This window comes from Phodopus roborovskii, unplaced genomic scaffold, assembly GCF_943737965.1.
Source record: "Phodopus roborovskii unplaced genomic scaffold, PHOROB, whole genome shotgun sequence".
In the NCBI taxonomy this organism is placed as follows: Eukaryota; Metazoa; Chordata; class Mammalia; order Rodentia; family Cricetidae; genus Phodopus; species Phodopus roborovskii.
In genome coordinates this window covers 2368663-2382030 of record NW_026126442.1, presented here as the reverse complement: position 1 = coordinate 2382030, position 13368 = coordinate 2368663, and the positions used below count along the sequence as shown (strand labels likewise).

Below are 13368 nucleotides of genomic sequence, written 5' to 3'. Positions count from 1 at the left end.
TAGCTCAGCAGTTAAGAGCACTGGCTGCTCTTCTAGAGGACCCAGGTTCAAATCCTAGCACCCACATGGCAGCTCACAAATGTAACTCCAGATCCAGGGGAGATCCACACCCTGATATCAATACACATAAAATACAATTAAATAAATTAGAAAAATACTTTCTCACACTGAGGCATAAGTATTCTCTACCTTCTCCTGAAACTTTGCTTTCAGTTAGGTCTTTAACTGGAAGTTATTTTCAGTCATGGTGTGAGGATCTGATTTTATTTTACTTTTCATGTATGTATCAATGTCATCTTTTCCACCAATTTGCAGTGCTTCTGCTCTTATGTAAAATGTTCGGATTTCATATATCTGCCTTCTAGATGATTTATTTCATTCCACTGCCACTTGCTCTAGTTCTGTTCCAAGACTACACTTCATATTAGGAAGTATAAGGATAGAAAATACAGCCTAAGTCTCCAATGACCCCAGGAAGCTAGAAGTTTAAAAATACTATCTAAAAAGTCCTAAAAACCTCAAATTCCAGACCCTGTCCTCTGCCAGTAAATAGGCAAGGTCACACTCCTTGCTGCTTACAACAGACAAGCCCTTGAGTACGCAATCCTGGCCTAGTAAGGTAACAGAAAATGAGCTGACTAACCACTTATCTGACTGTGAAATCCCCGCCCCAGCAACCTATGTGTGGGCTTTGTTGTAAACCCTATAAAAACTGTCTCAATTCTGCCCTCAAGGTCCTCAGTCCTCTACCCCTGCGTGGAGTATGACTGTGGACCCCAGTGCACTTGGAATTAAAAGTCCTCATGCTTTTGCATCAAGACCGCTTCTTGAGAGTGATTTGGGGTATCGCTTTTCCTGAGTGGGAGTGTGAAGGTCCACACTCTGAAGGTCTTTCAGAAGCATTGTTATTTCTATACTTTAGTCTTCTCTGAAACAACTTCAGCTGTTCATGGCACACTACTCAACAAAAATATTTAAATTTAGTTTTATGAAAACCTCTGGTAGTATGTATCTTAGTCAAAAGTTTACTGCACTAATAGACAAATTTGGGGAGAGTTGACTTTTTTATGGTACTGTGTTTGCTTCAGGGAAGATTTACATGTTTGTGAGGGGTTTTTTTTGTTGTTGTCGTTTGTTTTCCCAGATAGTGTTTCTCTGTATAGCCCTGGCTGTCCTGGAACTTGCTTTATAGACCAAGGTGGCCTTGAACTCAGAAATGCTCCTGCCTCTGTATCCCAGTTGCTGGGACTAAAGGTGTGCACTGCCACCATTAATTTTTTTGTTTTGTTTTGTTTTGTTTTAGATGTATGGCCTAGGCTGGCCTCAAACTTCTGATCTTTCTGCCTCAACTCCTTTAGCAAATCCCACCAGCATGTGCCACCACAACCAGTATTTGTTTTTTAAGCCCCAGCCAGCTTGGTACTTGCTATGGCCTCCAACTCTGAGGTCCACCCAACTATGCCTCTGGAGTGTTGGGATTAAAAGCTATGGGCCATCACACCTGGCTGACTTACATGTTTTTGTTTTACAGGTATCTTGGAAAGTCCTTCCAGTCTTGATTCTGACATTGGCTGGAGGTGTTATACAGTGGGGTCAGCTTGTATGAGCACTGGCTTGTAGTTAACCCCTTCCCTTGATGCTAGTCTAGATTTAGAATAGTTTATGCTGAAAGTGAGATCTTCTGAGTTCCAGATTTTACAGTCTTCTAGTATCAGGTTTTCTGTCCTCTGTATTAATTTCTATCAAAACAAAAGCTCAGGGTCACTAGCACTTGGCAGATCTTACAGGGTAAAAGCTGAAGCCTGTTTACTTCTCAGTGTTCCTGCTTCTACTTCCTATGTGGACCAAGAGTTCCTTTCTTTCCTATTCATTAAACCCTGTATATTTGTTTTAAAGATTTATTTATTTATTTATTTATTATGTATACAGTGTTCTGTCTGCATGTCTCCCTGCAGGCCAGACAAGGGCACCAGGTCTCATTACAGATGGTTGTGAGCCAACATGTGGTTGCTGGGAATTAACTCAGGATCTCTGGAAGAGCAGCCAGGGCTCTTAACTGCTGAGCCATCTCTCCAGCCCCTAAACTCTCTATTAGAATGTACATACATGTATTTAATTACTTCATTCAGCACTTATTTTATTAGAAATGTTATTCAGGACACTCTAAATGTGCAGTCTTTTGTTTTGTGTTGTTTTTTTTGAGACAGGGTTTCTCTGTGTATAAATGTGCAGTTTGATTCCTCAACAGCTTGGTTTACACTGACTAGTTTTGTACATAGTTATTAAAACTTCATCATCACTATGGACTGGGCTTTGATTTTCTTTTGTGATATCAGGGCTGGGTTTAAGGTTCATAAAAGTTTGTGATTATCTTGAGTTTTCCCTTTATTACAAATACTATTACATTTTACCCTTAATGCTTTTGATCTTTCATCTTTCCAATATTGATAATCTTAGCTTTCTCATTTATTTTCTTATGGATATACATACATACGTATAAATTATTCATTTTGTTATTCAAATTGCAGATTGTTCATTTGGATTTTTGTTGTTGTTATTTTCTGTGCTTTTGAGACAATCTCACTGTGTAGCCCTGGTTGTCCTGGAACTCATCCTATAGATCAGGCTGTCCTAGACCTCACAGAGATCCTCTTGCTTCTACCTTCCAAGTGCCACCAGGCCCAGCTCCAGGCTGTCTTTTAATTAATACTGACATATGTATGTTTTCTGTGAATGATCTATATTTTGAACTTCTATTTCTTATCCTTCCTTTGCTTTAAATTTAAAAAAAAAAAATTTAAGCTTTCCTACTTCAATGGAACTGGCCATGTCTCTTCCCTTTCTGGAGGTCTGAAAGCTATAAATTATAAGATCTTAGTTAAAGTGTTTTTTTATGCACACATTAATTATGCATTAATCTAAAAATGTCTGTAATTGCTTAATGTTTGTCTTCTTCCTAAACATGATGTGGGTCTTATTATATTGTACCATCCCACACTACAAAAATTTCCCACATTACCCTATTGTTGCCACTGTATAAAACCACATTGTCAAATGTAGTATCTATAAGCCCCATTTGGCTTTCAAACATTTGATGTATGTATGAATTGAGGTATGTTCTAAGTATAAAATATACACTGAATTTTTAAACCGGAAGTAAAATATCTCAAGAATTTTGTACTGATTATATGTTGAAATTATAGTATTTTGGAAATAATGGGCTAAATATGTTAAAATTAATATTGCTTCTTTCTTTAGTAATATACTTACTAATAATTACACATGTGACTAGCATTACATTTCTACTGGACAGTGCTTATCTATAGGTTTTAACTGTCTTGTTCTTTTGTTGTTTTGCAATGCAATGCAATGCAATGCAATGCAATGCAATGCAATGCAATGCAATGCAATGCAATGCTGAGAATCAAACCCAGGGCCTTCCACATGCTAGGTGCTAAGTGAGCACTGACACTGGGCTATATCTCTAGCATGGTTTATCAGTTTGTAGATGAGGTTTTCTGCTCAGAACTCTGGGCTGCAAGTGATCTCTCCATTTCAGCTTCATAAACAGCAGAGACTATAGGCACTGCCACTGTAACAACTAGTTTACTGCCTTAGTTTTAGTTTTGTTTGTAAAATTCTTCAGTCTGGATTATTTAACCTGACATAATGTGGTACATGGCCTTGTCTTACCAAATAAACTCCATTTTCTTCTCATATCAGCTGACAAGAAACCCTTTGTCGCTTTACTTATCGTATGTCCACATGTAATTGGATCCTAACTTTACAGCTTTTTAATACTTTCAATATTTAATTTTATATGTGCCATTTCTTCAGCCCACCCACTTCTTAAGATTTAATTTAGAATTTCACCAAACCTGTCAAGATACAGATTTACCTTGAACCTGTTTTATAGTTTAAAGAAACTGCCTCTCCCTCATTACCAAATAGTCTGAACAATTATCAAGTTTATTTCCCAGAAATCTCTGCAACTTATTATTTATAATTAATTAGTTATTAATTAATTAATTTTGAAATAAATTTCCACTTGAGGCCTAAGCTGATCTCAAATTTGGAATCTTATACTATCCCAAATGCTGGGACTATAGGTGTGCACTACCATGTCCATAAAGAATTTGCAATTCTTTACAGATATTGTAGTTTCTGAGTTAATCCTGTATTTTACCTATATACTCATAACTTTTAATACCTTTGAATCCTTTTTTTGTATGTACTGGGTGAATATTTTGGTATTTTTTAACTTCTAATTCATTCATCAACAATTAAAAAGAGTAAAATTCATCTGATTAATTAAACTTGCATTTTAAATCTATTTTAAAATGTATTATTATTATTTATTTTATATTTGAGACAGGGTCTCATGTTGCCCAGGCTGGCCTCCAACTCAACATACAGCCAGAGATTACCTCACACACACTAAGCACACATTTCACTTCTGAGCTACATTCCCAGCCCCAAACTGGAATTATGCCCCTTCAAGTGTCAAGCCTTTTTGTGTTGTTTTTTCCAGCAATGTTGCAGGATCCAACCCAGGACTTGCACATGCTAAGCAAGTACCCTATCAATGAGCTGAAGCCCTAGCTATACCTTCTCCCTTCACAATACAATTATATAGCAACATTTTTTATTTCCATGTGTTCTAGTCAGTTCTTTACTATATAAACCCACTTCTTTCACCTCTTTTATACTCTTCATTCTCTTTCATGAAGAGTATTCTTTATCTCTTTAAGCATCCTAAAAAATGTTTTAAATTTTCCTCCCAATCAATGGAATACTATGCAGCTGTTAAAAAGAATAAGATCATCCCATGGATACTAATATGAAATGATCTCTAAATATGTTCTGTTAAAAAGGCCAGGCATGTAATACTATGTGTAGAATGTTACCATTTATATAAAAGTATATGTGGGGTATGTGTATGTATGTATGTATTTATATGCTTGCACATGCATATCTCAGAAAAGAAAGCAAATTAGTAATAGTGGTTGCCTCTGGGGAGGAAAACTGGGTGGCTAGGCGACAGAGGTGGAAATAGACTTACTTTTCACTGTTTACCCTTTTGTACCTTTGAATTTTGTATCACGTGCATGTATTACCTAGTCAAAAAAAAAAATAAAATTTATTTTTAAAAATAAAGTCTTTGTTGGGCTACTTACTCCATAAAGTTAATTTCATCCAGAGAAATCCCTGTTCTGATGGTTTGAATTTTTGTATTAGTATTAGATGTCTTCATGAATGTTGAAATTTTAGTTATAAGTTTGAGTGGAAGAAGTTAACTTTTTTCTTTCCCTTCCTATTTACGAGTTTTAGAATTGCCTCTAATTGGCCACCTGGGCCCCTAGTCTATCACCAGGTTTTATAATATTTCAGGGCTCTAGTTTCATGATATTATTGGAAATGACACACACACATACACATACACACACTCACTCACACATTCAGCCACTAACCTGGCAAGTATCTTGACTTGATTTCTGTCATGAGGCTGTATCTTTATCAGCTAAAATCTACAGCCCCACAAGCAAAACTGCTTTTTCTTTTTCTCATCCTTTCATTACTGAGACAGACATTTCAGCTAATGGCTTCATGTGGTGATTATGTCTCTGGGATCCTTCTTCACACGAAGCTCCTTAGTGCTTTTAGTCTTAACTGACAGGATCATAACTACCAGCTATCAGTGCTTCAGTGAAAGCCCAGGATCCTGTAGCTCCAGCCCTCTGCAAACCTCAGGCCTGTCCTCTCTGGTCAGAGATGCTGACATTTCTGGGTCCTAACTGCAACTTTGTACTACTGATTCTCTGGTTCTGTGTGTATGTGTCAGTGGAGTTACATGCAAACAAGTATGCTACCTAAACTACAAGTAATTCTCATGTTTGTTTTTTAAATAACATTGACAGTAACAATAATAAAATACAATTTCATTTCATATAGTTTAGAAAATGGAAAATTAATGGTAAATTACCCAATTTAAGTTACTGCTAGAAGTTAAAAACAATCTTTTAATCTTCTATGTCATTTCATACTTGTATAATTTGTATGACTTTAACTTACATAATTCCAAACACTTGTCTATAGGGTTATATAGTCTTTACAATCATCATTTTAAGGACTGCATATTAATCCACCAAACTGTTCACCGTAATTTACTTCCCAAATCATTGAACAAGGAAGGAGTTAGTATCCAAGGATGTTACAAGGATATTTTCTCTGCATGTGTTTTTTTCTCTCAATACTCTGGGTGTGGGTGTGGTATGACTGTGAGAGATGCTAACAGTAGTAGTTATGCAGTAGTATAGTACATGGCTAAGGTTCATGATGATGACCTTGACACACAAAGAGGAAAGAAAAAAATAGCACAGAAGTAAATAATACATTGCAGAAAAGTTCCAATAAAAAATCATTAATAGTAAAATTTGTAATTATAAGGTAAGTTTTACAACTGGGTAATACATGACATATTTTCACAAATTGCAAACCAGATTCTGAATCACACTGAAAGCTCATTATTTGCCAACACACTCACCTGATATTATTCACACAGTCTTCATGTGCTTCAGAAAGGGTTTTTATGTGCTTTGAAGAAATAGGGTCAAAAAGCAGAACTTCAGTCTGTTCACAAGCAACTGTCAGCACTGACCTGAAAGGAAGGAACACAGTTCTCTTGTTTACTTTTCTAATACGCTCTGGTTCACTTACTTTATTATATTTAGATAAATTCTTCTCTGGGAATTTAGAGAAGTAATTAGTAATAAATATAGAAAAATATATAAAAAGTAAGCTTCACTGTAAAAAGGAGAAATTGAAAGCAACCTAAATATACACGAGAATGAATATTTTATAAACCATGGAGCATCATAACTGTCCTCCTATTCATGAGGGAATTATCTCAAATCCCAAGCAGATATCTGAAACTCCAAATAGTAAGGAATCCTGCACATACCATCTCCCTCCTATACCTACTCAAGAGAAAGTTTATTTACAAATTAGACTTAGTAAAGATTAAAAAGTATAATTAAGCATAACATTATAACTACACTGTGGTGCAAGTTACACAAATGTGCTTGCTCACAAAGCATATTATCCTGCTGATCTTAATCTTGCATGTTTTTGCTTGTTTGTTTTTTGTTGTTTTGTTTTTTTTCATTGTCAAGTGGGGAACTCCCAATCTTTTCAACTGCAGGATGAACTCTATGGCTGCTCTCTGGCATACTCCAACTATCAGTACCATTATTTTTGTGCTTTGTAAGTCTTATTACTCAAAATAACAGTTACACACAAGCACTATGAACCTGAATTGATTTGGTAAGGGAGAGCTACCAGGTGACTAGCAATGTGGTCATGCACAGTATGGATACAGTAAAAGGGGATGACTTATGTTCCAGGTGGGACAGAGTAGAATGATAACAGATTTCATCAAACTATGAAGAAAGGTATGAAATGTAAAACATATTATTTATTTGTGGAATTTTGCATATGTCCTTTGAATACTATGGTTAATTAGAAGTAACTGCAAAGTGAAGTCCTGAATAATGGGAAATTTTCAGATGTTAACAAAAGGGCAGTGTGGTGGTTTGAATTAAGAATAGCTGTGATGGGCAGTGGTGGTGCATGCCTTTAATCCTAGCACTTGGGAGGCAAAGGCAGGTGGAACTCTGTGAGTTCAAGGCCCCAATCTGGTCTACAGAGTGAGTTCCAGGAGAAACCCTGTGTCCAAAAACCAAAATAGGAATGAAGGAAAGAAGGAAGGGAGGAAGGGAGGGAGGGAGGAAAAGAGAGAGGAAGGGAAGAAGGAAGAGAGGGAGGAAGGAAAGAAAGAAAGGCTGGCCGCTCCCCAGGCCCCTAAGTTCATAGGGAATTGGCACACTTGGGAGGTGTGGCCTTGTTGGAGTAGGTGTGACCTTGTCAGAGGTTGTATATCACTGTGGGTGAGTTTTGAGGTTTCAAAAGCCCAAGCCAAGGCCAGTGCTTCTCTCTTCCTGCTGCCTGTGAATCCAGGTGTAGAAGTCTCACCTCCTTCTCTAGCACCATGTTTGCCTATGTGCTGCCATGTTCCCTCCCATGATGATAATGGACTAAACCTCTAAAAGGGAAGCTTTCGTTTATAAGAGTTGTCAGCTGAGATCTCTGTTCTCTGTATCCTGTCATGTCTGGTAGTCTGCATGTCCAACTCATGCAGTCATGGCCTCCAGGAACACGTCGCATATCGGGAAGTCGGCCCTTGACTTCACAGACCCATGGTGGTGTACCTTCAGTGAAGTCAAGTTTTTTGGACTATAGAGAGAAGGAAGTACAGGGTCCTCTTTTTCTACTGCTGGACTTCAATTTCCTATGACCCATGGAGATCATCACTTTTAGCAACCACATTGAGGACTTCCACAAGCTGGGCTACGAGGTGCTTGGAGTCTGTGGACTTGCAGTTATGAAAAGTTGGCTTTGCATGAAAGATGAGACAAAACTAAAAAGCTATATATAAAAGAAAGTTGTATGTCTGATTTTATCTAATGAACTTGGTAGTATATAAGCCAGCACCCTTTCAGCACATTTATAGAAACTGATGAAGAAATGCATAATTTGGTTTTTATCTCCTTTATCCTGAATTTTCTCATACACATTTTTTTATAACTTTTTTCATTTAAATACATTTTGGAAGCTAAGCATGGTGGTGCATACTTGTAATTCCAGCACTCAGGAAGTTGAAGCAGGTGGATTACCCAAAATTCAAATCCAGCCTGGAATACATAGTGAGATCATGTCTAGCCTCAGCCAAATAGTAAATATCTATCTTAAAACAACAAAATACTTCACACACATATAAAAAAAAGTTTTTTTGGGGGGAGAGATGGTTCAGTGGTTAAGAGCATTGGCAGCTCTTCTAGAGGTCCTGAGTTCAATTGCCACCAACCACATAATGGCTCATAGCCATCTATAATGAGTTCTGATGTCCTCTTCTGGCATGCAGATAGAGTACCATATACATAAAATAAATATAATATTAAGTACCAGATCTCATTACAGATAGTTGTGAGCCACTATGTGGTTGCTGAGAATTGATCTTAGGACTTCTGGAAGATCAGTCAGCGCTCTTAACCTCTGAACCATTTTCCTAGCCTGATGTTTATATTTTAAATCTAGTACTTGTTTAATCTTTATGTAAATACCCATTCAAGCTTCTAGATAGAGCTGAGTTCTCACCATTATAACTCAGTCACTTTAGTAATTTTTTTCCTTCAAATCTATTTTATTCTCCTTTTAATATAGTCTACCAGTTGTTTTAGAAATATGTATATATATATTTCTATACCTTTTTAATTATTTCCCCTTGTAATCCAGTAATCTTTGCCCATCCCTTTGAAATAGGGTCTTGGTATATTATCGAAACCTGTTTCAAACTAATGGGCCCAATTGGTCCTCCTGGCCCTCCTGCCCTCAGACTCCTGGTAGTTGGAACTGTTTTGTTCTTTGCTTTTTTTTTTTTTTTTTTTTTTTTTTTTTTTGCTTTTTCATTAGAACATTTATATTTATTACACTTAGTAATAAATTTGGATTTATTTTCAGCCATTCTTTTTGCTTTTTATCTATTATACTTCATACTTCATCATGTGGGAGGGTACTGGGATTAAATCCACATGCTAGCCAAATGGTTAACTGGTTTGGTTTTTTTTTTTTTTTTAACTTTTTCATGTCTGTTCATACCATGAATAAGCTTGCATGTGTATATGTGTAGATCAGAAGCTGCTATTGTCTTCCTCTATTGCTCTCTATATTATTAATTTTTAAAGATGTACTTTCTAAGTGTGTGTTTTGCCTGTATGTATGACTATGTACCACATATGTACATGATGGATCTCCTGGAATTGGAGTTACAGAGAGTTGTGAGCTGCCTTGTGGGTGGTGGGACTCAGGTCCTCTGCAAGACCAGCAGGTACACTTAACTACTGAGCCATTTCTTCAGCCTTTCTACTTTTTTGAGTCAGAGTTTCTCACTGAACATGGAGTTCACTGTTTGACCTACAATGGGTGGCTAGTGAGCTCAGGGATCAGCCTCTCTCTTTCTACAAGGTGCTGGGTTAGAGATGTGAGACACCACATCTAGCCTCTAAATGGGTGCTAGGGCTGAAAAAATTAGGTTCTCATGTTTGCGCAGCATGCATTTTACCCACTGAGTCACATCTTACCTTCTTTTTGTAATCTTCTTCCTTGTTACATACCTTTTTCCTCTACTAGGGAAGGGAATTATTTATTCTTTGCTTTCTTGAAATTGTAATAATACTTATTAAAGTTAAGTTATTAGAGAAAGAGAGAGAGAGAGAGAGAGAGAGGTACATGTGCAGGACAGAAAACAACTTTTTCTCTCCTTTTACTTTCCAGGGATCAGAACTCAGATCACCAGGCTTGCAAAACAAGTACTCTAACTTGCTGACCACTTCCTGGGCTGAGTACCAGAATAACTACTTTTTAAAAATGCTTCTGGGGCTGGAGAGATAGCTGTGTGGGTAGAAACACTTACCACCAAGGCTGGGACCTGAGGTCCATCCCTGGACCCACATGGTGGAAGAAAAAGAATGACTGCTACAAGTTGTCTTCTGACCTCCATACAAGTGCCTCCACATGCAAGTCACAGAATGCACAGAAACCTATATGAATATGTGATTCCTTTAGTGCTAGCACTTGGAAGGCAGAGGGAGTGGATCTCTGTGACTTCAAGGCCTGCTTGGTCTACATAGTGAGTATCATGGCAACCAGTACTACCATGAGAGACTGGATAGAAAGATAGATAGATATTTAGACAGATAGATGAACAGATAAATAAATAAATTTCCCTGGAAGAATGTAGTCCATATTCAAATAAGAACTATATGTAATATATCCCTCATTCTAACAGCTCTGGCAATTTGAATTAAATTTTTCATAATTCTAGAATCACCATTTCCTATTTAAAAAATTGTACCTCCAAAGAATAGGCACAACTAATACTTTGGGGGGGGGGGATTTCAAGACAGGATTTCTCTGTGTAGCCCTGGCTATCCTCAGACTCACAGGGATCCACCTGCCTCTGCCTCCTGAGTGCTGGGATTACAGGTGTACCCCACCACACCCAGTAATACAACTACTTCTTAAGTCCTGAAAATATAGGGTTTGGTAAAAGGGGTTGGGCTACAGAAAAGAGAAGCACGGGCAGTATTTGGGGGAGAGGAGAACACTTCAAGAATAGTATATAAAGGAAGAAGTTTCCATGAATAAGCTTCAGCTAACTAAAGTTTTCTTCTCATCAGTTTTCTTCTCAATTCAGGTATGCACCCACTGACAAAACTCCAGGCAAGTACTATAACGAAAAACCCTAGAGATCCTAGTACCAGGCAGGAAAAAGCATTTTAGTCAATGAGCTACAACAGCTTTTACTTGCTCAGTAACTGTGTTCCCATGCTTCTTCCTCAGCATATTCTAGGTCTTTCTCCCTTGAATTTTTTTTTGTTTCATTATTTTCATTTCCTCTAACATTATATTCTAATGTGGCCCTTCAGCATGAGTTCATAGTCTTATAAACTACTTCTATTCTTTACCCAGCAGTTTGATTCATTTATATCCTGCAATTTTTTTCTGACCTTGGATCTAGGTGTCACTTTTTCATAGTAACCGAGCTCAATGGGCTTTGCACCTTTATCTCAGTTTGTAGGTGTACACTGTGCATTACTCGGAATCTCACATTCACTTAACTAATACAGCTCAGGCTCGGTAAAAGGAATGTCATTAACTAGTTTTATGAACCAATGTTATCCATGCATTTGCAACCTATCAAGTGTTCCAGGAACATCTGGTTAATAAGGGATTGAATGAATGAATGCATTAACGAAGCAAAGACTAGTAACCCAGAGGTCCGATGTGATAAGACTGCTATTAATTATGTCATTTGAGGTAAGATCATGAGCAGTGTTTTTCCTCTGCTTGTCGTTGAACTTGTGCACTCACAAGATATAAAGTATTAAATAGATCCCGGTTAGTTTTTGAAATTTTCTTATAGCTTGAAGTAAACCAAGAGCAAACAAATGTCAGTCAAAAAAAAAAAAAAAAAAAAAAAAAAAGCTGGATCTCCTTAATCCAAGAATTAGTTTATCCCACAAATGGTGCAAATACCGAGAAACGTATTGCTGCAGTGTCTTAGTACCTTTCTAGAGTTTCCAATCGTCTCCTCATGGCAGGATCTGGCACAAGGTCCCAAGATTCTGCAAGCTTCCTACCTTGAACACTTAAACACAAGCTCAGCTCAGAGAAAGGTCAACCGAGGAAAACAGCGAAATGCTAGGCATTTATTTAAAAGACATTTACTGAGCACCTACTGTGTAGCAGAAAGTCCTACTTGTGGACCGACTCTGACAGACGTGCAGCGATGTCTTAAGGCATCTCTCTTTGACCGAGCCTCCAGGACCCCGAAGGGAAGCACTGCGCCTGCCTACCTCGGAAGCCAGCACTGGGCTCGTAGGCGACAATGTGCTTCTGAAAGTACCAGGGGCACGAAGGTCAGCGGCCGCAAGCCCACCAGAACCGAGGGAGCCAGCTGAGGCGCAGGCGCTTACCCGTCGGGCGAATACTCGAGGTTGAAGACAGCTCCGTGGGTGCGGGTGCTGAGGTACACGGAGTCAGCGGGGTGGATGGAACCATACAGGTTAGTCATCGTGCGGAAATTGTCCCGCGCCGGGTCCACGAACAGCCCGCGGCCGAGGCTTCGCTCTCTCAGCCACCCGAACAGCCTGGCGCCAGGGCCGCTGAGGCCCGCGCTGAGGCCCTGCCGGCTCCGGTTGCCTGCCCTGCAGTCTGGCCTCGAGCGCCTGCGCGGCGAGGAGGACGGTGACAGCTCTGTCTGCGCTGCCGCAGCGGACAACTCCAGAGCTCCGGGGGCCGCGAGCTCTCCGGCGCACTCGGCCGGAGACAGTGCGGGGCCGCCCGGGAGGCGAGGGCTCCGGGCTGCCGGCGGGGGAGGGGCCGCGTCAGCTCCCTGCTGTGGAGGCGCCGGCCGCGGAGCTGGAGAGGGCGGTCTGGAAGCTGCCGCCGGCCCTCCGAGAGGCGGCGGCTCCTCAGCTCCAGACGCCCCGTCCCCGCCCGGGCTGTGGGGCCCGAAGGGAAACATGACCAACGCCCCCGCCCCCTATTCCGGGCCGCTGTCCCGCCGCCCGACAACTCAGCGCTCCCGCTCCAGCCGCCACTTCCGGGTGCTGCGTCCTAAACCCGCCGGCTGGGAAACCCGCGTCACCGCTAGGCTGCCCTCCGTCGGGGACTTAAAAGCAGGGACACCGCCGAGTAGGGAGCGCCGCAGCCCAAGAGGTCTGTGAGGTCAGGAGTCAGTAGCCCTCT

General features: G+C 39.7%; 1 protein-coding gene across 2 annotated transcripts in view; it reads right to left on the bottom strand.

Moving 5' to 3' along the window:
• Nucleotides 1-13368, bottom strand: part of Dcaf10 (DDB1 and CUL4 associated factor 10) — a 36141-nt gene extending 22773 nt beyond the window's left edge. The window contains exons 1-2 of one of the 2 annotated variants that reach the window (XM_051187720.1): nucleotides 12594-13368; nucleotides 6545-6658 (exon numbers count right to left, since the gene is read on the bottom strand). In XM_051187720.1, the coding sequence (XP_051043677.1) occupies nucleotides 6545-6658; nucleotides 12594-13144 (665 nt within the window). In that variant the 5' untranslated portion in view covers nucleotides 13145-13368. The remainder of the gene's footprint in view (nucleotides 1-6544; nucleotides 6659-12593) is intronic. The other variant, XM_051187718.1, reaches the window with a different exon arrangement.